A 24,622-nucleotide genomic window follows, 5' to 3' on the forward strand; every position below is an offset into this window, starting at 1 on the left:
GGCTTGAAGGGGGTCAATGAGGCAACTCAGCAGAGCCAGAAGGTTCTGTGACCAGAAGGTGACCCAGGCTTCCAGCCCCACCTCCAGCGCCTGTGAACGCCCAGAGGACCCAGGTCAGCTCCTGCCAGATCCAGGGAGACAGGAACACGATGTGGGGCAGCCAGGGCCGACTCCTCAATTCCTAAATTTTCACAGAGCACCACTCTAACCATGGACCAACCCTGGCTGACTCAGCAGCAATCTTCCTCCATTTTTAGCTTGCAGACAAAAGGCAGCCTGCCAGGCAAGGGTCCTTGGAGGGGCTGGCTGCTCTGTGACACAGCTCACCCGGGAGGGCACAGGGGCCCTGGGGGTGGGGGAGCTGATCTTGCATAAGCCTCAAGGTTCTCAGTGGCCACATGAGCTGCCCACAAGAGGGGACCTGCCTACTGCCTTGGAAACTGGGGGGCTAGTGGGCACAGTGGGCCCCTGCCCCTCTGGGGTCTCCAAAGCAGAAATCAATAGGACCAAAAGCAGATCGGGGAGACCAGGATGTGTCATCGGAACACATCCCGTGGCCACACCGTACTCTCCCACCTACCCCCACCTGGGTCCTCCCATGACCTGCCCCCAGGCCCGTCCATCCTCCTTCCAGAACGGAGCTTACTGAGCCCAAGGAAAATGCTACCTTTGGCTACCTTGCAACCACCACTTGACTTACTTTGAGAACTATAATTCAGAAATGAGTTTTAGACATGGCATTTTCTATCTTGCATGGAATCCTTGTGCAAATAATTGACAATTCGAGTGTTAAAACATTTCAACTCCTAAAAAAAGTAACTTTTAAGAAGTGTGCCTCTTCAAAAGGGAACCTGGTTGGCCTGGAGCTGATAAACACCAGGCTTTACCCTGCTGGGTGCTGAGAGCCAGGCTGGCCCCCACCAGAGAATAAAGTGACCACATGTAGAGTGACTCGGCAGCAAGTGGGTCAAAAAAAGTTTATTTTGAATATTTAATTTAAAAAAACCATACCTGTGAGGTGTACTACAGAAACTTAGATACAAGGATTGCATATAAAACCCAACCTAACTCTGGTAAAGCAAATGCACTTCAGGAAAGAAAATGTGTCCCTTGCAGTCACTGAGGTCCCAACACCTGAGCAGTTCCACATGGTCACTCGGGAGGGTGCTGAGCGGGCCGCCCAGCCCCTCCCAGGGGACGGGCTCCCCACATCAGCCCAGGAGAGCTCACGCTTGTTCCCCTCACATTCTCAGGCAAGTCGATCCATTACATTTTGCTGTCATTTAACATGCTATTTTGGCAGAAAGAGTACATCTCCCTTGATAGGAAGCATTTCTGCGGCTCACCGGGGGAAGGGACCTGCCTTCCCACAGCATCCAGGACAAGAGGAGAAAGGCAGGGCTTTGCGAAACCCAGCAACCACTGCAGGATTTCACAGCGAGAGCAGCACCTCCACGTGACCAGAACGCTCCAGTAATCTCTAGAGCTTTCCAGCAACACTAACTTCCCACCAGGCCCTTCCCTCTTCCTCCAAACCCTCAGGACAAGGCCCCCACCACAAGGGGTGGTCCTGCCTCCCGACAGTGGGGCACAGACAACCCGCACTCGGGACTGAAGGTCACCGGAGTGGCTCCACGCCACAGTCGATTTGGCAAAAAAAGAAAATACCTTAAATGCATAAAAACAATCAGCGAGTCCTCCAAGGAACATGATTACAATATATTAGCAAGTTCTGGGGCGTAAACATTTCCAAAAGCATCAGCAAAAGTATTAAATAGAAAAGCAGGCGCATACACGCCCCTCCGCACCCAGGAGGCGCCAGGCCCGGCGGCCGTGGCGGGGCGAGGCGCCTACTGCCGCAGCTCCACGTAGTTGGCGGGGAAGAGCCCGTACCTGCCCTTGCACAGCCCGCGCCACCAGCCGTCGTCAATCATCTCGATGTTGGTGATGATGTCATCGGGGTCGAAGGAGATTTCGTCGTCACCCGCTGGGGAGGAGGCCAGAGAGCAATGGTCACCCTCGGTGTCTCCGGTCAGCCCACCGCCAGGAGCAAGACCCACCAGCAGCCCCTTGAGCTGGCGGCCCCCCACGGAGGCTCCGTGGGGGTGCAGGGTGCTGGGGTGGAGGATCCACGGGGGTGGAGGGGTCCCGGTCTCCCCTGCTCAGTGAGGGTGGCTCTGCACGCACATGGGCAGCTACAGAGACCCGACAGAGCCCTTCATACACATCCCTAAGCCCGGACTTCCCGGCGGCGCAGTGGGCGAGAGTCTGTCTGCCAAGGCAGGCTGCACACCTTATCTGGACGATTTCACATGCCGTGCGTGGGACAACTAAACAACTATGCCCGCACTACTGAAGCCCGAGCGCCCTGGAGCCCACACTCTGTAACAAGAGAAGCTGCAGTGAGGAGAAGCCCTCACGTCATAATGAAAAGCAGCCCCCGCTCCCCGTAACTGAAGAAAGCACGCACAGCTAGAAGATTCAGCACAAAAAAAAACCAAAAAACAAACCCTAACCCAGACCAGGTGGAATGGGACTGAGGAAGATAAAGAATTCCCTGCATTGTATCTGCAACTTTTCTATAACCTTGCAATTGTTTAAATACAAATTCTTCTTAAAAACTGTAAATAGCATTCTGAGAGTCACAACTCTCAATAAAGGAGTCCCTGGAAGCCCCCAGTCCTGCACCCCCACCAACCCTCCTTCTGGCCCGCCAGCGGTTTCTCACCAGCCTGGTAGTCGTAGAGGGCGATGGCAGTGATTCCAAGGTCATTTTCGTATTCATCGTAGGTACCTTCCTCTAGAATAAAACCAGGGCCGAGTCTGAGAGAGAACCAGAGCTCCACGCTCACTCCTGGCAGACAGCCGTTCCCAAGGTCTGGGAGGAGCCCGTCGGGAGTCAGCAGCCCCAGGGCACCGAGGGCCGCCAGCCCCTCCCACTGACAAGGGGAGCCACCCCGAGGAGGGAGGAGCGAACCCACGGAGGGATCATCTCGGTGGAGACTGGGACAGTTGTCAAGGGTATAATTTTTTACATTTCAAACATTCAGCACTACTGTCAGGAAATGTCCATGTCGTGAACAAATGAACGGCGAGCGGGAGACAGCTGATCACACCTGCCCTCGTGCTCAGGGGAGGGGAGCGCTCTGCCCTGGGCAGGTTCTCGTGCTGATTCCCATGTCACTCCCGGAGGGAGAACGGGCCCCAAGTTCAAGGGAACCCCACCCTCATCCACCCACTCTACCTTCAGGGTGCCAGGGACCCTTGTGACCTTGTGACCTCCAGACACTGCGGGTTCCCCTCGGGGAAGACAACAGCAGGAGACCCTCCTCCATGCCCACCCCCTCAGTGCCCCCCCCACGGGTGGGGGTCTCCCTGGAAGCCCCCGGGCGTGGGGCCACAGCAAAGGTGGGGCAGCTCAGCCCGTGGGAAAGGGGAGGTCTTCAGAGGAAAAGCAGCGGAGGGGGAGTGACGCAGGAGAGCCCGCACCTGCTTGATAGTGGCCCGGCGCCTCCGTGCTTTCGTAGACGGCCTCCGAGACGTAGGCCTCCGAGTACCCTGTGGTCTCCACGCTGTAGCCCAGCTCAGGCTCGGTGCTAGAGCTCGGCTCAGCCCGGAACGGAGCCGCGTCCTGGGGAGTCAAGGGCAAGTTCCCGTGGCCCCACCGCCCAGAGCCACGCAGAAACCCGGCAGCCCAGCCGAGACGGGACAGACGCCGGGGGAGGCAGGTCACCAACCGACGTCCTGACAGGGCCCCTCCCCAGGATCCCCTCTCACCTCGACCCTGAGACCCACCGTCACTAAGGACCTGCCGGCCACAAGAGATGCGCGCTCCTGGGGCAGGCCTGGTCTGCTCTGCTTCAGGCCCAGACCACCAAGGCACCCCAAACCCCCAGAGCCCCCAGCCCTCTGAGGCTCTGACAACAGCTCCAGGGCAGCACCCCAGCCCTCCAGCCAGAGCGGAGGAGCCCGCGCGTGGCGGGTCCCATCCCCTCCAACGCTGCAGAGGTGAGGCATGGGACGGACCAAGCCACGCACGAGAGCACAGGGTGCTCTGCTGACAGCCTCAAGCCGACCAGCAGCCCAACCAGGCGGCGCCTGGGGCTCCCTCCCAGGTCAGAGCAGCACGGTGCCCGCGTGGAGCAGCTGCAGGAAGAGCCAGAGGTTGGCAGAGGTGCAGCAGGCGGGAGAGCCCCTCTGGGGGCCGTGGAGAGGAGCGCTGCACCTCGGCCAGACACGGAGCCCCTCAGGGCTGAACAAAGCAGCCACGGACTCCTGCTGGCAGCGTCCCCCAGAAGCGACAGGGGCAGACGGGAGGGCGGGGAGCCACTGCGCTGGGGGGTCACCCTGAGCAGGTCACTGGGGCAGGGGCAGCCTCCCCCCAGCCCATCGGCCGGTTCAGGCAGGCTGGCCCGGCTCTGGGACCTATGGGGGTGGGGCGTGGCCTGCGCAGGGCCCTTTCCACAGGATTAGTTATAAAACCCCACCCGCCCGGCCAGCCCCGCCCACAGCCCTCCCACCCCCGACCCCTTTATGTTTCCTGAGTCAAGCCAGTGTGCGCGCCTGGGACTCAGTGAATGACCGCTGAGAGGTGCCGTCTGAAGTGACGAGCCAAGACGGGGGGGGGGGGGGTGAACAGGACCCTGGGGCAGAGCGGGGACTTGGGCTCGGGGGTGTGGGTGTGGATGGTGGGGGCCAAGCTGCTCTGGGAGAGGGGCCGCAGGGGCCTTGGCCGGGGGTAGGGAGGTCACTCAGGGACCAGGGGTCAAAGGAGCAGGTCCCGGGGACCAAGGACTCTGCAGAAAGGGCCGAGGGAGACAGGAGCTGAGGAGTGGCCGGCAGAGAGAGGGAGGGAAAGGGCAGCAGACTTCTGGCTCCCGTGTGTTAGGAGACGTGGCGGGGCAGGGGGAGTTCGAGGGGGTGCACACCCCACACACAGAAGGACTGCTCTCTGGGTCCCCGACAAGCTCAGGGCGAGACCCCATCCACAGGGCACTGGGCTGGCAAGGGCATCTCCAGGAGTCAGAGCATCACTGGCAAACCATGACAACACCAACCTCGTAGACGGGGCTCGATGCTGGCCTCTCCTGAGCCGGCTGGGGTGTGGGGGACGCGGGTGGCGTGGGCTTCTGGGCCCGGGCCTGCTCCTGAAAGGCAGAAACACGGCCATCAGCATGTCCTCAGGCCACTCGCCGCCAGAGGAAGCAGCAGAGACGGGAGCAGACAGACTTCAAGGGTGCGTCTGCTTTGAAGCCAAGGTCATCTGCACTACCAGGTCGGTCACAAGACCTCCAGGTGCTGGAACCACCTGCGAGGAACACGCCCCAGGCAGCGTGTGTCCTTGAAGGGCTGAAAACAGACATTCCTTCCCAGGGGCATGCTCACTCCCAAGACCTGGAGGTCAGGCATCTGTGGCCCCCTGCCCACCAGATGGAGCACTCAGATGCATGCGGTCTGTGTCCTGCCTCTGGAGCGCCGCTCACAGCCCAGAGAGCGCTGGGGCGACCGACGCTGTGCTGAGGGGGCTCACACGGGGGAGGAGGGCGAGGAGGCGGGACGGGGCTGGATGCAGTGAGGGACGACACGGCAGAAGGGACAGCAAGAGACCCTCAAAAGCAAAGAGGAGGGACAACCACCACCAGAAACCTCTCAAGTCTTCCAACTTCTCTGCATCTTTCTGATCAGATCTCAGAGATTACACTCTCGAGTCATAAAAAGGAAGGTGTTATATAAAAAAGAGACCAAGTTACCAGGAAAAATGCCTCGGAGTGCGGACCTACAACAAAGAAAAACTTTAAAACGCCCAACTAAAAACCTGAAGGAGAGAGAGCTTTAAGGTTCCTGGCAGTTAAGGAACGATATAAGGAAATTAAGAGTTGGCAGTTATCCGTGACAAAGCATGCGTCAGGGCGTCTGGAATCCCCACCCAGCACTCCCTGCCACTGCACAGCCCCTGCCTCCGCCCCTCACCCTCCCCCGATGGGGTTTTTTCAGAGCCCCAACCACCAACTCAGGGAAGAAATGTCTGTGGGTTTAAGTAAAGCTTTACGATCTGTAAGACACCACAAGCATTACTACAGATTCTGCGCTTCCTCACCAGCGCAGAGTCGAGGGTTTTCACACCCGCTTCCCAGGCAAGGACATGGCCGCGGCTCCCTGAGCTGATCTGCCTCCAGCCGCCTGACTGGGGGATGACAGACTGGCACAGCGCCATCGGACATCAGTCCACCCAGAAGGGTTTTAGGGGTAGAAGGGCCGCCCCATCCTTCTCACCTCTCATGGCTCCCATCTCTACTTTCCCTTGTGGAAACAGTCTACAAAGAATCACAGAGCAACCTGCAGAGCCAGGCTCCAGAAGCAACAGCAAGAGCCCGCAGACCCACTCCTGCACGGGGACTTCGCCTGTGCCCCCACCTTCCACCCAAGGAGGTGACAGACTCCCCAGGGACATGGTGGGGACAGACTGCCAGGGAGACGTGTGGATACGGGCTGCCTGTCACCCTGAGCTGGGTCAACACGGCTGTCAGGCGCGTCAGCTGTCCAGCGTCCGGGGACAAGAGCCTGGGCCACCTGTGAGGCTGAAACCGTCAGTGCGAGAAGGCTCTGTGCCTACGATGACCCCATGAACTGGAGACATGAGCGAGCCGCACCCAGGGCCCGTGGGCTCCCAGGCCCCTGGCGCCGCCCACACTCACGTCCAGCTGCCGCCGTGCCTCCTCCTGCTCCTGCCGCTCCTGGGCCATTCTCTGCGCCCGCTCCGCCTCGGCCTTCCGCCGGTCCTCCTGTTCTTTCTCCTTCGCCAGGTTTTCAAAGTTCGCTCTGATGTTACTTGTTTTGCTGTTCACTACAAAGGAAGGAGAGACTTACACAGAGTTAACGCCATCTCCCCCACACCAAGCTGGCCCGGGGGACCTTCCGCAGGGACCCAGGCACTGGCTGAGCGGGGACGCGCCCCCTTGGCTGCCAGCCCAGCCTCCGCCAGGAACGAGCCTTCCTGCTGTGTCTGCTACACGTACAGCGGGAAGGTGGGCACAGAGCCCTGCATCTGGAACATTCTCATGCTCCAAACATCACTACATGCTTTACCACCAGACACTCAAGAAGAAGATATGTCCCTAGGGAGGTCCTCGATAGAACCGTCAGAAGCAATGACTGAGCTCCACCCCCGTAACGTTTCCTGTGACAAAACGGGAGGGCCGGGCACCCCTCGAGGATCCCGGCGGACAGGCCGTGGGGCCTCCGGGGAAAACACCTGCAACTAGGTGAGATGCAGGCTGATCTGACACTTCCTGGGACGGGGTTTTCCCTGAATTTTGATTACAATGGGCAATCACTTGCCGTCCCCCAAACCCACAGATAACCAGGTTCTCCGTTAACGTTCCACCGGCTCCTGTCAGCCCTCCACTTGCCCTCGGCTCCGTGCTGGAACACCGCACGGCACGGAACTTCTGGGAAAGCCCTCAGGACTGCCGGGGGTTTGCCAGGACTCACCTGCTTCAACAGGGACAGTCTTCTGGTAAGACGAGGACACCGCGGCAACGTCCTCAAAAGTGGAGGCATTCTGCCGAGACACAAGCGGGGGTCAGGAGGGCCGGGTCCCCCTCTCCTGCGGCCGGCACAAGTGCTGAACCTGCTCAGGTGCTAAGCCAGCCCCAGATCCTCCTGGGGAACCAGCCTGGGCCCGGAGATCTTGTACCCACCAGCCCACACGATAACGGAGGCACAGAAAGTGTGCCAACACGCCCCGGCTGGTGACCCAAGAATCAGCGTCAGAGAAGAAATGCATATGTGGGGGGAATCAGTAGGGCCAGGGGTTTTACAGCAGTAAAACTAGTACAGAAATCTAGAGTGGTGAACGAAAGCTATCGCACACTCGTCCAGACCCGCAGGACATACAACCCAGAGGTGAACCCCAATGCCGTCCCCCTGCTGTGGGCGACTGAGACAGGTTCAACACAGGTTCACAGGGAGGGGTGTGTGTGTTGGGGAGTACACGGGAAACCTCTCCATCTTCCTCTCAAATTCAAGAAAACTGCTCAAAAAGGGCAGAAAAACCAAAATCCCATCTTCACAACCGTAAACCCAGCATGTCTTCCTCCTGAGGGCTCACCGCCGAGGAGACCCAGTGTTTACAAGGGAGCCCCAGAAGCCTCTGCTGTGTGGGGAGAGAACACCGGCCTCCCCTGCCCCCAGGATGGTCTCGGTGGTGGCCCCGCCCTGCCAGGTGCCCTCCCAGTCTCCTCTTCCGCCACCATCCTAGACATGGCCTTTGCCCACACGCTCTGCAGGCCCCCACCCCACCAGCACTGCCTGCCCTGCCTGGCAGCCCGCCCCAGCTGTCTCACCAGCCCTGCCTACCCCCCAGTTCCCCAGCCCAGCAGGTGCCCCGACATCCACCTGGGAGGCCCTGCCCACTCCGTCCCCCCACCCCTTATACCCGGGGACGTTAGCACCCACCCCCAGCCCCGGCTGGAAGCCTGTGATCAGACCACTGATGCCCCCTCGTATCTGGGGCCCCGGCCTGGCAGGTTCTCTGAGACCTACTCTCCACCCCGCGGCCAGGGGGTTGCTGGCTACACAGCCCATCCGTGTCCCTCACCCGCCAGACCCTTGCCCAGACACTCAGGACCCACCAGATGAAACACAAAAGCCTCCCGGGGCCCGCGGGGCTCCCGAGCTGGCTTCCCACCAGCCATGTGCCGCCTCCTCCGCAGCAGGCCTGCCTGCTTCCCTCTGCCCACCTGCACCGGCGAGGAGGCCCGGCCCCGCGCCCACACTCGCAGTGCCCCGCCTCCAGGCCCTCAGCGCCCCCGCATCAGTGAGCGCCGGCTCTGCTTCCTCAGGACACTGCCCACCGCCAGAGTCCCACGCTCGGGGCCACACACAGTCACGGGACGGGGCCCCAGGGGTCAGCCAGGAGCCTGATGGAAGGGAACTCAGCAGGGACAGGCCCTGTCGTCCAGACTCCCACGGGCAGAGCAGCCGCAACCTCCGGCCACTGAGCTGACAGGTGCCCGGTGGGGGCCGCCCCGCACAGCTCGTGGGTCCACCCCTCCGATGCAGCTGGAGTTTAGACTAGACCCCCAACCACCTGACGTGCTAAGGACTGGCTGACGGAGACCCTGAAACGGGTCAGGAGGGCGCCCCGGGAGAGCTGAGGGTGGAGCTTGCAGGCACCCTGGCTCTGGGTAGACTGTCACAAGCCCCTGCAATGATATTCTGGACCCGCCTTCTCCAAGACACAGCCACCACCAGGCAGCCAGAGTGACCAAGGAACTCAGCTCCCAAGGTGGTTCAAGCTCAGCCCTTTCAACACAATCAGCCACCTGGCCAAGGGCCCCACGCCCCACTATACAACACGACAGGGACCGTAACCACCTCACCGTGCGGCCTCGGAGTCCCGAGAGGACCCCGGGACACGGGAAGGGAAGCCCAGCACTTGTGTCAGCTTCTCACACCACCACGGGGATGACACACACCTGCCTGGGGGGCTTTTCAAAGATGTGCCGGGTGCCCCCTCGGAGGCCAAAGACCACCCACAGAACAATGGCCAATGCTCCACCCCTCGGCAGGACACACCGAGCCCGGGAGAAGAAGCACTCACCTTATCCATCCGGTCCTTCTGCACCCCGTATTTCCCGCCGAAGCCTTTGGAGTAGTCTGCAACGTGACGACACGGCACTCAGCCCCAGGCCGAGGACCAGCGGCCGACAGCAGATGCATACATGCAGATGTGGACCCCCCGGAGAGCGCGCCCAGAGCAACACACAAGGGCGTGGCAGCGGAGCCCTTGCCGTCAAGGCAAGTGGGCCTCCACCCAGGGTCTTGGCGGCAAGCAGGGGGTGGGGAGGAAGCAGTGGGCATGCTCCGTGTGCTCCCGGGACCAGGGTGCGGGTGCGGGCGGCAGGCAGGGCGCACCTCCCAGCACAGCCTCCACCCAGCCTCGCCCGCTGCTGCAATCCTACCCTATCCAGCTTTAAAGAGAGGCTCTGAGGTGCGGTTTCTCTCCTTCTTTTGAAAGAGAGAAAACTCCCATGGACATCTATCAGCCACACTTATGCCACGGCCACACAGGTCCACAAGACCGTCACACTGCCATGCAGTGTTAACACCACACAGAGCCAAGGCCATGTCCATGTGGTTAGTGGGGTCAGCCCCAGGTGATTCTCTGCCTCCCTCCCTGAACACAGGCTAAGGGCCTCTCAGGACTAACACCTCTCCAACTGCATGTCCAGGTCCTGAGGGAACGGCCCTGAGCAGAAGCACATCTGCGTCGGGACTCCCAGCCAGACCCTCCTGTGATTCCACTTCCTGTACCTGAGCACACACCCAGACCCTCCTGTGATTCCACTTCCTGTACCTGAGCACACACTCACACCCCTCCTGTGATTCCACTTCCTGTACCTGAGCACACACCCAGACCCTCCTGTGATTCCACTTCCTGTACCTGAGCACACACTCACACCCCTCCTGTGATTCCAGCTTCCTGTTGTGAGCACACACCCAGACCCTCCTGTGATTCCACTTCCTGTACCTGAGCATACACCCAGACCCTCCTGTGATTCCAGCTTCCTGTTGTGAGCACACACCCAGACCCTCCTGTGATTCCACTTCCTGTACCTGAGCACACACTCACACCCCTCCTGTGATTCCACTTCCTGTACCTGAGCACACACCCAGACCCTCCTGTGATTCCACTTCCTGTACCTGAGCACACACTCACACCCCTCCTGTGATTCCACTTCCTGTTGTGAGCACACACCCAGACCCTCCTGTGATTCCACTTCCTGTACCTGAGCACACACTCACACCCCTCCTGTGATTCCACTTCCTGTACCTGAGCACACACCCAGACCCTCCTATGATTCCACTTCCTGTACCTGAGCACACACTCACACCCCTCCTGTGATTCCACTTCCTGTAACTGAGCACACACCCAGACCCTCCTGTGATTCCACTTCCTGTACCTGAGCACACACTCACACCCCTCCTGTGATTCCAGCTTCCTGTTGTGAGCACACACCCAGACCCTGCTGTGATTCCACTTCCTGTACCTGAGCACACACCCAGACCCTCCTGTGATTCCACTTCCTGTACCTGAGCACACACCCAGACCCTCCTGTGATTCCACTTCCTGTACCTGAGCACACACCCTGACCCTCCTGTGATTCCAGCTTCCTGTTGTGAGCACACACCCAGACCCTCCTGTGATTCCACTTCCTGTACCTGAGCACACACCCTGACCCTCCTGTGATTCCACTTCCTGTTGTGAGCACACACCCAGACCCTCCTGTGATTCCACTTCCTGTACCTGAGCACACACCCAGACCCTCCTGTGATTCCACTTCCTGTACCTGAGCACACACTCACACCCCTCCTGTGATTCCACTTCCTGTTGTGAGCACACACCCAGACCCTCCTGTGATTCCACTTCCTGTACCTGAGCACACACTCACACCCCTCCTGTGATTCCACTTCCTGTACCTGAGCACACACCCAGACCCTCCTGTGATTCCACTTCCTGTACCTGAGCACACACTCACACCCCTCCTGTGATTCCACTTCCTGTTGTGAGCACACACCCAGACCCTCCTGTGATTCCACTTCCTGTACCTGAGCACACACTCACACCCCTCCTGTGATTCCAGCTTCCTGTTGTGAGCACACACCCAGACCCTCCTGTGATTCCACTTCCTGTACCTGAGCACACACTCACACCCCTCCTGTGATTCCACTTCCTGTTGTGAGCACACACCCAGACCCTCCTGTGATTCCAGCTTCCTGTACCTGAGCACACACTCACACCCCTCCTGTGATTCCAGCTTCCTGTTGTGAGCACACACCCAGACCCTGCTGTGATTCCAGCTTCCTGTACCTGAGCACACACCCTGACCCTCCTGTGATTCCAGCTTCCTGTACCTGAGCACACACCCAGACCCTCCTGTGATTCCACTTCCTGTACCTGAGCACACACTCACACCCCTCCTGTGATTCCAGCTTCCTGTTGTGAGCACACACCCAGACCCTCCTGTGATTCCAGCTTCCTGTTGTGAGCACACACCCAGACCCTCCTGTGATTCCACTTCCTGTACCTGAGCACACACTCACACCCCTCCTGTGATTCCAGCTTCCTGTTGTGAGCACACACCCAGACCCTCCTGTGATTCCACTTCCTGTACCTGAGCACACACTCACACCCCTCCTGTGATTCCAGCTTCCTGTTGTGAGCACACACCCAGACCCTCCTGTGATTCCACTTCCTGTACCTGAGCACACACCCAGACCCTGCTGTGATTCCAGCTTCCTGTACCTGAGCACACACCCAGACCCTCCTGTGATTCCACTTCCTGTTGTGAGCACATACGCAGACCCTCCTGTGATTCCACTTCCTGTTGTGAGCACACACCCAGACCCTCCTGTGATTCCACTTCCTGTACCTGAGCACACACTCACACCCCTCCTGTGATTCCAGCTTCCTGTTGTGAGCACACACCCAGACCCTCCTGTGATTCCACTTCCTGTTGTGAGCACACACCCAGACCCTCCTGTGATTCCACTTCCTGTTGTGAGCACACACCCAGACCCTCCTGTGATTCCACTTCCTGTACCTGAGCACACACTCACACCCCTCCTGTGATTCCAGCTTCCTGTTGTGAGCACACACCCAGACCCTGCTGTGATTCCAGCTTCCTGTACCTGAGCACACACCCTGACCCTCCTGTGATTCCAGCTTCCTGTTGTGAGCACACACCCAGACCCTCCTGTGATTCCACTTCCTGTTGTGAGCACATACGCAGACCCTCCTGTGATTCCACTTCCTGTTGTGAGCACACACCCAGACCCTCCTGTGATTCCACTTCCTGTACCTGAGCACACACTCACACCCCTCCTGTGATTCCAGCTTCCTGTTGTGAGCACACACCCAGACCCTGCTGTGATTCCAGCTTCCTGTACCTGAGCACACACCCTGACCCTCCTGTGATTCCAGCTTCCTGTTGTGAGCACACACCCTGACCCTCCTGTGATTCCACTTCCTGTTGTGAGCACATACGCAGACCCTCCTGTGATTCCACTTCCTGTACCTGAGCACACACCCAGACCCTCCTGTGATTCCAGCTGCCTGTTGTGAGCACACACCCAGACCCTCCTGTGATTCCAGCTTCCTGTACCTGAGCACACACCCAGACCCTCCTGTGATTCCACTTCCTTTACCTGAGCACACACCCAGACCCTCCTGTGATTCCACTTCCTGTACCTGAGCACACACCCAGACCCTCCTGTGATTCCACTTCCTGTACCTGAGCACACACCCAGACCCTCCTGTGATTCCAGCTTCCTGTTGTGAGCACACACCCAGACCCTCCTGTGATTCCACTTCCTGTACCTGAGCACACACCCTGACCCTCCTGTGATTCCACTTCCTGTACCTGAGCACACACTCACACCCCTCCTGTGATTCCACTTCCTGTTGTGAGCACACACCCAGACCCTCCTGTGATTCCACTTCCTGTACCTGAGCACACACTCACACCCCTCCTGTGATTCCAGCTTCCTGTTGTGAGCACACACCCAGACCCTCCTGTGATTCCACTTCCTGTATGTGAGCACACACCCAGACCCTGCTGTGATTCCAGCTTCCTGTATGTTGAGCACACACCCAGACCCTCCTGTGATTCCAGCTTCCTGTACCTGAGCACACACCCAGACCCTCCTGTGATTCCACTTCCTGTTGTGAGCACATACGCAGACCCTCCTGTGATTCCACTTCCTGTACCTGAGCACACACCCAGACCCTCCTGTGATTCCAGCTGCCTGTTGTGAGCACACACCCAGACCCTGCTGTGATTCCAGCTTCCTGTACCTGAGCACACACCCTGACCCTCCTGTGATTCCAGCTTCCTGTTGTGAGCACACACCCAGACCCTCCTGTGATTCCACTTCCTGTACCTGAGCACACACCCAGACCCTCCTGTGATTCCACTTCCTGTACCTGAGCACACACCCAGACCCTCCTGTGATTCCAGCTTCCTGTACCTGAGCACACACCCAGACCCTCCTGTGATTCCAGCTTCCTGTTGTGAGCACACACCCAGACCCTCCTGTGATTCCACTTCCTGTACCTGAGCACACACCCAGACCCTCCTGTGATTCCACTTCCTGTACCTGAGCACACACCCAGACCCTCCTGTGATTCCACTTCCTTTACCTGAGCACACACCCAGACCCTCCTGTGATTCCACTTCCTGTACCTGAGCACACACCCAGACCCTCCTGTGATTCCACTTCCTGTACCTGAGCACACACCCAGACCCTCCTGTGATTCCACTTCCTGTACCTGAGCACACACCCAGACCCTCCTGTGAGTCCAGCTTCCTGTACCTGATCACACACTCACACCCCTCCTGTGATTCCAGCTTCCTGTTGTGAGCACACACCCAGACCCTCCTGTGATTCCACTTCCTGTATGTGAGCACACACCCAGACCCTGCTGTGATTCCAGCTTCCTGTATGTTGAGCACACACCCAGACCCTCCTGTGATTCCACTTCCTGTACCTGAGCACACACCCAGACCCTCCTGTGATTCCAGCTTCCTGTACCTGAGCACACACCCAGACCCTCCTGTGATTCCACTTCCTGTACCTGAGCACACACCCAGACCCTCCTGTGATTCCAGCTTCCTGTACCTGAGCACACACCCAGACCCTCCTGTGATTCCACTTCCTGTTGTGAGCACATACGCAGACCCTCCTGTGATTCCACTTCCTGTACCTGAGCACACACCCAGACCCTCCTGTGATTCCAGCTGCCTGTTGTGAGCACACACCCAGACCCTGCTGTGATTCCAGCTTCCTGTACCTGAGCACACACCCTGACCCTCCTGTGATTCCAGCTTCCTGTTGTGAGCACACACCCAGACCCTCCTGTGATTCCACTTCCTGTACCTGAGCACACACCCAGACCCTCCTGTGAGTCCAGCTTCCTGTACCTGAGCACACTCACACCCCTCCTGTGATTCCAGCTTCCTGTTGTGAGCACACACCCAGACCCTCCTGTGAGTCCAGCTTCCTGTACCTGAGCACATACTCAGACCCTCCTATGATTCTGCTTCCTTTATGTGAACACACACCCAGAAACGTCCTGTGATTCCAGCCTCCTATACCTACTGTCTACTTCGCTGTGAAGGAGTTACAGGCAAACAGGGTCATCAAAAAATAAAAACTCCAAAAAACACCCCGACAACTGAGACCCGAAAGCCATGTGGACATGCCTGCCCTGTGCCCCTCTGGTCCAAGGCCAGCAGTCGTGCTGAACCTAACACATTTCTCCCGGCCTCAGAGGCAAGAAGGCGGCTTATTCCACAGTCACAACAGCTGTGCCAACAGCGAGAGTTGCCGGGGAGGCTGAGGGAGGCCAGGCGCCCGCTCCAGAGACCAGTCACCTGCAGTTCACGCTCCCTTTTACCAAGCACACACCCGAGAGATTACAGGCGAGAAAGTGAGTGGGGAGGAGTGCGCAGGGGGTTCCGCTCCGCAGAGCAGTGGGGGAAGAGCCAAGCCCTGCGGTGACAGCAGTGACCAGAGGCCAAGCCTGAGGTCTGTGCTAAGCCGGGGCACGGGAAGGGAAGGAGGGGGCTGGGAAGCAACTGTGCCTTGCTGGGACCCGTGCTTGGCCAGTTTCTCCTTGTAATCAAACCCCACAGCACAGGAGTCCTGCCTCTCGGACTGAACACCAAATCTGCCTCCGAAACCAGTCTTATAATCTGAAAATCCACAGGGGACCGTGAAGAAAACAACCAAGAGAGGAAAACAAACTTGGTTAAAATCGTAGAAGGTTTGCAGGAATCAAACACAGCGCTTCAAGAAAACGAGAGCCCTGTTGAGCAAGGGAGCCACAGAGCCAGCTCCCGGCGTCACCGATGGTCACAAAGGGCTCAAAAGGTTGAAGGACAAACGAAATCTGAACGGGTCAGCCAAGGCTCGAAAGCAGGCTAGGAACTGCCTGTAAGCTGGCTGGGAAAAGCCATGCCAGGCTCCGGGCTTTGTCTCGAGGGTCCTGCCTGCACTGCAGACAAGAGCATGTGTCTCTGCACACGTCAAAGAGACACGTCACACACACAGCCTGTCCCCAGCCCTGCTCTGGACCTGCCGCCTGGGAGGGCGCAAGCCGGGCTCTGGCAGCCATTCTCCCAGGGACACAGCTCACCTCCTGGCTGGGAGCACAGAGCCGCCCCTTTAGCCACCCGTGCTGGCAGAAGCAGCCCCTTGGAAACTGCGGTGGCAGCCAGGGCTGCAGGGCACAGAGGCCTCACCGTAATCCCCCAGGGGATCACTACAGGCAGAGGGGTCTTTTCAAAGCTGAGGGAGGCGGAGGGACCCTCCCTGCCCCCCAGGGAAGACACGACACACTGCCACACAAGTACTGCGGGGTCCGACGCACAGGAACCTGTGAACAAGGCTGAGCTCTGCGAGGCCGCGGGGGGACGCACCTTTCTGGGACTCGTGCAGCTGGGGCTTCTCCTGGTGGTCCCAGCCGAGGGCACACTTGTCCTGTCTGTCCGTCTGCACACCAAACTTCCCCCCAAAGCCTTTCACGTAGTCTACAGACAACACAAAAGGCCACAATCGAGCATTAACAGGCAGCCTGCGTAAGAGGGAGAAAGCACGTTTTCCACAAAGTTAAACACACACAGCTCGCTCAACCCGTCCTTGCTCCTGTATGTGAGTGTGCTCCAGACCTCTGGTAAGACTTCCAGTGACCTTCATTAAGAGGACCTCCCCGCACCATGTCCAGAAAATACCCTCAGCTACAATCTGGGTCTCCTGGATAAACACAGATGGGACCCCAGGCGGGAAGACCCAAGGCATGCTGCTCAACCAGCAGGGCCTCTTCCGCACACAGACGGGAGACTTGAGGGCCGTCACCAGCCACTCTGCTGAGGCGTCAGAGCTACAGGCTGGCCAAGGGCTGGGTTTCTTAGTTAGCAGCGCTGGTTTGTATGTGCTGTTTTCAAGTTCCATGTTTAACAGCTCATCTGCCCTCAGGCCTCCTGGCCGTGTTCCGGTTCTCCATGTCTGTCCTGATTATCACCCGGCACATTAACAGCCGCTGGCTGGAGAATGAGGTAAAGCTGAGGTCACCTTTCTGGGACTCGTGCTTCTCCGTTTTGCCTTGATACTCGAAGCCGACTGCGCTCTTATCCACCTTGTCCTTGTCGATACCATACTTGCCACCGAAACCTCTGGAGTAATCTGCAAACAAGAAAAGGCACTGTCACACACCGCCACAGGAACAGCAAGCAGGCTGTGAACCTCAGCAGTCTGGAAGGAAGGACTTCTATCACTCCTTCAAACAAACCAACCAAGGGGGCTTCCCTGGTGGCTCAGCGGTAAAGAAGCTGCCTTCCACTGCGGGAGACATGGGTGCGATTCCAGGTCCGGGAGGATTTCCTGTGCTGCAGAGCAACTAAGCCTGCGCACCACAACTACTGAGGCGATGTTCTAGAGTCTGGAAACCGCCAGCTACCGAGTCCACACGCTCTAGAGCCTGCGCTCTGCAACAAGACAAGCCACTGCCCTGAGAGGCCCGTGCAATCGCAACTAAAGTAGCCTGCTTGCCGCAACTAGAGAAAAGCCCTCACAGCAACAAAGACCCAGTGCAGCCAAAAAAAAAAAAAAAACCAACAACAACCAGGGGGACTTCCCTGGTGGTCCAGAGGCTTAAGACTCCACGCTCCCAAAGCAAGCAGCCCAGATTCAATCCCTGATCAGGGATTTAGATTCCAAAAGTTGCAATAAGGATCCTAAATACAGCAACTAAGATCCCAGCAGTCAAATAAATAAATAACTGGGGAAAAAAAAAAAAACTTTAAGGCTTACTCTAAGATTGCAAATGTGGAAAACACTTAAAAATATTATTTATATGTACAGAAGAACTGCAAAAAGTAGTAAATACAGCAAATAAATAATTGCAGCATCTCTCCTTTATTCCAGAAGACGGCATGAAGACAAAGTTGACATGAAGCTTCTGAAATCAAGAATGAACAATAGGAGCAAGCTTTTAGAAGGTCACTCGAGGCAGGGGCTTCCTTGGCAGTCCCAGCAAAACCAATGCAGGGGGCACGGGTTCAATGCCTGGTCTGGGAATATTCCACTTGCCACAGGGCAGTTAGGCCCATGTGCCACAACTACCGAGCCTGCGTGCTGCAACTACTGAAGCCTGAGCACCTAGAGCCCACGCTCTGCAACAGGAGAAGCACCACAATGAGAAGCCCATGAACCACAACCAAGAGTAGCCCCTGTTCACCGCAACTAGAGAAAGCCTGCGCAGAGCAAGGAAGGGCAGCCAAAAATAAAACAAACACTAAGTCACTCTGCTTCCTCAACTACAGCAGAGGCGAGATGGGGCACCTCCAAAGAAACAGAATAAATGAGGAGCACTTTCTAGGAACGTCAGTTCCACTCAAGGCTAAGTTACTATAAACACTAGATAGCTGTTCTTACACACAGCATGCTCCATCACAGACCCGTGAGCGGGGACTCATCCCCACCCGGGCAGGCCCAGGGCTGCCAAGGACACCTGCGCTGCTCCAGGCACTTCGGCCTCTGCTCCCCAGCTTCCTGGAGGCATCGCTATTCTTCTGCAAGGGCATCTGGGGAGAAAGCCTCGCAAAATGAACAGGATCCAATAGCAGGTCCTGATGAGCGTGTGCGCACGGGCAAAGGCGTCCAGGCGTGTCCCCAGCACACAGAGGTGCGGCCCAGTGCTGGGGCAGGAGGGCCTTGGGCAGAAGGGAAGCGACGCCCTCAGGTCCAGCGGCCCTTCCCTCAGAGAGACGCCTGGTCACTGGTGCTGCCAGTGGCGGCTTTCATTTTCGATTCTTAAAAAAAATCTGGAGATTTACAAAACCATGTGAACTCTCAATTTCTATGTTGCCAATGATTCAAAAACTTGAATTCGCAGGCCAAACAAAACACACCATGCAGAAGAACCAGCCAATCTCAAGCTCTGCAACAGGGGTCGAGCCTTTGTGTCCAACTCCACACACACGCACCTCAGTGGGCAGAGCGCTGTAACTGACCTCCAACAGGGGGCACCACAGCGAAGGGAGGGTCAGGCTGGCTGCGAAGGACAACCTGGCAGCATCCAGCAAAATTTTAAGTTCAACATCCTTTGACTCAGCAATTCCACTGCTAGAATTTATCTTTTAAATAATCACTTTTGTACGTCAGATACAAGGACAAGAATATTCACGATAGTCAATTCTTAACATCCAAAACTGGAAATAAGCTCAACTCCACCTTCCAGAGAGGAACAGTTCAGGGACTACGCAATCTTCATACAGCGAAGAAGCGAGCAGTCATCAAAACGACGATAAACCACCTACACCAACCAGGTAAGAACAGGGATGTCCAAATACTTCAAATTAAAAGATTTGTATAAATAAAACATAAACCAATCCGCAAGGGGAGAGAGAGCTCACTGGGCTTCAGTAAACGCACGCGCGACGAGGGGCCCTGGGCACCCCGACAGTCAGTGGGGTACACGCGGCCCGCCCACCCACCTCTCTGTGACTCGTGTTTCTCCGTCTTGCCCTGGTAGTCGAAGCCCACGGCACTCTTGTCCACGCGGTCGGACTGCACGCCATACTTGCCACCGAAACCGCTCGAGTAGTCTGGGGAGACAGGGCGGCAGCGGGTAAAGCGTGTCAGGGCAAAACGTCACTCTGGTTAAAAGCAGCAGGACAAAAGTTTCGGGCGACAATGCACCGGGAGATAGGAACACGTGTGGAGATAGGAACACAAGGAGCCACCCGCCATCAGCTGTGGCGCTGGGTGTCGTCTCGTGTCCCTGCAGTCTGGCCTCTTCCGACAGCTGGACGGCAGAGGTGAGCCACAAGTTACTTTGGAAAGTAACCATTCAAACAAAGCTCAGCATATAAAGAAAGGGACATGACCACATGGGTCTTTCCAGAAAAGACCAGAGCCCGCCAACACCCTGGGCTGGGTGGACCAGGCGGACCTGCCCCTAGAGCGCGCTCAGGCCAGCTACTTCCCCGGTCATCGAATGCCCTGCAGGAGGCGTAAGCAAACAGGCTCCCAAGAGCAGCTCGAGTGCTCCGGGAGAGTGATGCGCTCTCACTGACAAAGTGAGCACAGGGCAGCACGAGCTTGTGAGCGCCAGCCAGCACCCTGCTCAAGGCGGCGTGGACGCTGTGCAAACAGCAACGAAACGGCTCTGGTCACCATCCTGAGGGGAAAGTCTGCTTTGCCAACCAAGCTTAAGAATGAACTGTTCCTGAGGCAACGCTGCTCAGAGGAGGGGGAGGCAACGCCAGGGTCCACGTGCTGCCTGCCGGGGACCCGCCACACCACACCACAACCCAGATGCCTGAAGGAGAGGGCAGTGTCCTGCCCATGGCAACACCTGCCCCCTCCGGATGAGGCCTCAAGGGACAACGTGCTCCTGCCCTTCAAAAGCAGGGGGCGCTTTCTGCATCTCCCCCATCTCACCTTTCTGTGAGGCGTGTTTCTCGGTCTTCCCCTGGTACTCGAAGCCCACAGCAGACTGCAGTCACAGAAAAAGAGGAGATGCAGATTTCAATGTCTGGATCCGCAACATATGTGACATTTTAAAAAACACAAAGCATGTTATTGGTATTTTTTTATTTCTTTCTTCCCTAAGCTACTAATGCCCAAAGCACCAGTATTTTGAATTTGCACACCTTGAAACACTCACTGAAGCCCGGGGGCTGCCCCAGCCAATGAGCAAGGTGGCCCTCAATGCTATGACATAAAACGAGGGGGCTGCCGGCCCTGAGCTAGGGCTTCAGACCAGAGGAGCAGCATCAGACACTCAGCACAGCCCTGGAAGTGGGTGTGAGGGGAGGCCCTCTGTCACCGTGACACAGGCAGGGACACAGAGTCCCCACTGTCCCCCGGGACACACCAAAGGCCATCCCAGGCACCAACATGGGGGTTTCTACAGCAATCGGGGGAAAACCCTCACTCTTGACCGTGCTCACCTCTTAAACAGCCCATCATCTCAGAGCATCTCTGGGGGGGTGGCCCTCAGGAGCCTGTGCTCGGGACCCCACCTTGCAGTCCCACAGTCCAAGGCCCCTCTGCACCACTCCGAGACGCCCAGAGGACACTCGGAGCAAGCTCAATCTACAAGGTGGGGCCCCAGCTGCCCACGACGTTTCACTCACCTGGTCCACTCTGTCCACCTGGACACCAAACTTGCCTCCAAAGCCCCGGACGGAGTCAACCTGCGAGCAGTGCTTGGAGAGCTTTGACTGATACTCATGGCCGACAGCCGACTGGAACGGGGCGAAAGCGAAGCGTCAGACACCCACCCGCACCGCCACACTGGACCCGCCCCCCACCCGGGGGCAGCCTGCACGTCTGCTCTGCGTGGGTGATGCAAACAGAACCACTCCACGTGGAAGCCGGCCCAGGGGAGGTGACTCCGGGGGCATCGCAAGGCCAGGGCCCCCAGGCAGGTGTTCCTGAACCCTCTCCACACCAGGCTCCCCAGAAGTTGCCTGAACCCCACCCACAGGGGGCCTCCTGAGGTGCCTGGGTGTGAAAAACCAGGAGGCCAGGCCCCAACCAGCACCACAGAGTCAGCAGCCTGCCAACGACTCCTGAGACCACTTCCAGGAAGACTGCCGGCAGTGATCACCATCCTCAGATGGCCCTCCTCAAAACACATGGCCCAGGAATCACCACAAACCAGAACACAGATGACATGCTTCAGGCACACCACACGTTCAGTGTCAACAGCTGCCACACACCCAGCCCACCCAGCTGTGCAGTGGGGCCTGCCACCGCCTCGCCACCCCCCAGTCAGGGAAGCGGTGACCTTTCAAGGCCACGTGCTGACCGAGCAGTCCACCCCGAGCTTTCCGCTGTGTGGTCAGCAAGCTGGGGCCTGAGGCCCACATCCAGCACCAAGGTTCTTTGTAAATAAAGCGTTCTGGAACATACCACATGTGTTCATTTACAGAAAATCTACGCCTACCTTGGTGTCAAGACAATACAGCTAGTTCAGGAGCTGCCCGAGACCCTGCGGTGGCCGGGAAGCTAAAAATATTTACACCCCGCACTCTGAGCGGCCCCGTGCTGCTCCGGTCGCCCAGGCCCGACCCTCAGAGTAAGGCAGCAGGCGCCCTCGGCAGAATGGACAGTGGTCACGGACCTCTTTGTGGACACTGAGGACACAGGACAGATGACTGACGCATGACCCGAGGCCGGGCAAGGAGGCGGCTCGTCCAGAGCCTAAATCCTCCTCAGGGAGTCACCCCCACCTTGGCCCCCTCCTACAATACAGCGAGGGGCCTGCCGGCGCACTACCAACTCCTCTCCCACTTGTTTATCCGGAACTTCAGCGGCAGCGTTTAGGGTCCAAACCCCACAAGGTCACCACCACTGCTAACACCTCTGCAGGCAGCTCAGGGAGCGCTTTCTTCCATAGCCAGGGAGGAAAGCAGGTTTTACTTTCCAGTCCAAAGCTGTTACTTTCTCTCCCTCCCAGGCTGGATCTGATGCCCACAGCTAACAGCTGATCCAGAGCACCACGGCCTCGGAAAACCCGTGGCAGAGACCAGCCATCTGCAGCTTCGGGGGTCTCACCCAGACAACATCAACAAGGTAATGCGGAGGCAGCAGTGTGCCCAGAGGACCCCCGCGTGACCTCCATCACTAAGCAGTCAGAGAGCTGTTCCACAAACACGGCCAGAGTGAAAGCTCAGCAATTCCCCCGACTTTCTGATCAAAACAGCTCTCTCCCCCAGATTGGCCTTGGTCCTACACTGACGAGACTGTTTCTTATCAGACAGTCAGCACCAGGCAGAGCACTGCGGGAAGGAGGGGTGACACTCGGGTCGTGGGGGGCGCCCCCCTCTCTCAAGCAGGTGCTGGCCCACCAGCGCCACAAGCCCTGTCACTCGGGGCTGAGTCCGATCCGGGCACAAGGGGGACAGGCTGGAATCACAGGGGAACCCGCCCCCAGCTGACACCTCAGCACAGAGTGAAGGCAACATCTCAGGTTACCCCAAGTGGGAGACGCGCACCCGCTTCACCGCACACGCAGCACACCTGCTCGGGTCTACTGTCCTCTCTGCAGGGCGGACACAGCCCCCGGCTGATCCAGCCCCCTCTCCAAGTACAGCAAAGGATGCTGCACTGTTAACAGCTTCAGTCCCACCTCCTTGGACCTGCCTGTCCTCAGCGTGGTGGGCCACGGCTTAACGCCAGCGGCCAGGGTCCTCTCTGAAGGTCACCAAGCGTGGGAAGGACAGCGGGCCAGGTGGCTGACTTCCCAGCCTCAACATGAAACCAGGCGCTGAAACTCAGCTCTGGGCCACAGATGGGAACCACCACGGCTATGCCTGAACCCCAGGTGACGCCCAGGCGGCAGCGTCCCCGTCAGAACCGGCCTCTGGTAGGACCTCATCTCCAGCTCCAGGTTCCCCAGCACACCACACCCCCTCCCCACCCTGCCAGCAACTCAGAATCTGAAGATAGCTTCCAGATACCGCAGCCCTTCTCGGCTAAAGTCAATTGAGAGAGGGTGCCTTCTGGCAAATCTCATCCTCAACAAGGGGACTCCCAACTTTTCAATGGAGGGGGCGGGCCGAGAGACAAACCTGCTGACCCTGGCGAGGCCAAGCACACCAGGACCCTGACACCACATGGGCCGGCACTCACCTTGTCCATCCTGTCCTGCTCCACGCCAAACTTCCCTCCGTAGCCGTGTGACGCTTTGGGTCCCGTTTCCAGCTCCTTCTCCTTGAGGGTCTGGTGTTCTTGAAACACATTCTCCCGCAGCTTGTGGATGCTTGGAGGGAAGAGATGGAAGACGAACAAATCAGTCAGCCAGCCAGCCCAGACATGCATCTGTGCATTCTGGGAGGCAGACAAGGACGTCATCTCTGCAATCTGAGAGCTTTCGTTCCCAGGTGGCTCCCCAGCCCGGCCTCCCTTGTGTTCACTTTACTGCACCTCCAGCTGCCCCCAACTCCAGCAGTTCTCAGAATCAGATGCAGGTTAATGGGAAAAAAAAGCAAGTCTAAACACACACAGTGAGTCATCTCCAAGCCTCTACAGAAGCTGGGCTATGATGTGGATGGCATTCCACCAAGTGGAGGACAGCTCCTTGGGTTCACCAGACACCTGACCCGGGACAGCCAGCAGGCAAACGGGAGACAAAGTCAACAGGCGTGCACCCGGACGACCCTAGGCCAGGAGCCCAGAGATGTGGAATATTCAGACGGTTTCTCGCCACGTGAAGCACCCCAGCTTTCCATTCAAAGGTGAAGTGAGAGGTTTTCAGAACTTAAGATGTAAAAGCCACTTTCACTTTAAGCGCTAGGAGCAGCAAGGCAGATCACTAGATGCAGCCAGAACGGGCAGGCCGGGCAGCTGTCCCCCAGGGCCGCTGAGGGCCACCTCACACCACAGCCACATCTCCACATCTGGACAGCAATCCCGGACGTGCGGCTTAGAACACCAACCAGGCCTGGCCACCTTCCGAGCCCCTGACGAGCTGGGGAAGAAGACCAGCCTCCAAGTACCGTAGAGGGACCTCAGGAAGCCAAAAGCAGTTCAGCCTTGGGTG

General features: G+C 57.9%; 1 protein-coding gene across 7 annotated transcripts in view; it reads right to left on the reverse strand.

Annotated features, from left to right (window-relative positions):
* Nucleotides 1–952: 952 nt before the first annotated feature.
* Nucleotides 953–24,622, reverse strand: part of CTTN (cortactin) — a 31,291-nt gene continuing 7,621 nt past the window's right edge. For 4 of the 7 annotated variants that reach the window (XM_043924143.1, XM_043924154.1, XM_043924163.1 and 1 more), the window contains exons 5-18: nt 23,713–23,842; nt 21,210–21,320; nt 20,512–20,566; nt 19,563–19,673; nt 17,140–17,250; nt 16,488–16,598; nt 15,651–15,761; nt 9,605–9,660; nt 7,492–7,561; nt 6,696–6,844; nt 5,058–5,147; nt 3,490–3,631; nt 2,729–2,800; nt 953–1,987 (exon numbers count right to left, since the gene is read on the reverse strand). In XM_043924143.1, the coding sequence (XP_043780078.1) occupies nt 1,851–1,987; nt 2,729–2,800; nt 3,490–3,631; nt 5,058–5,147; nt 6,696–6,844; nt 7,492–7,561; nt 9,605–9,660; nt 15,651–15,761; nt 16,488–16,598; nt 17,140–17,250; nt 19,563–19,673; nt 20,512–20,566; nt 21,210–21,320; nt 23,713–23,842 (1,456 nt within the window). In that variant the 3' untranslated portion in view covers nt 953–1,850. The remainder of the gene's footprint in view (nt 1,988–2,728; nt 2,801–3,489; nt 3,632–5,057; nt 5,148–6,695; nt 6,845–7,491; nt 7,562–9,604; nt 9,661–15,650; nt 15,762–16,487; nt 16,599–17,139; nt 17,251–19,562; nt 19,674–20,511; nt 20,567–21,209; nt 21,321–23,712; nt 23,843–24,622) is intronic. The other 3 variants (XM_043924178.1, XM_043924171.1, XM_043924188.1) reach the window with 3 other exon arrangements.

This window comes from Cervus elaphus, chromosome 2, assembly GCF_910594005.1.
Source record: "Cervus elaphus chromosome 2, mCerEla1.1, whole genome shotgun sequence".
NCBI lineage: Eukaryota > Metazoa > Chordata > Mammalia > Artiodactyla > Cervidae > Cervus > Cervus elaphus.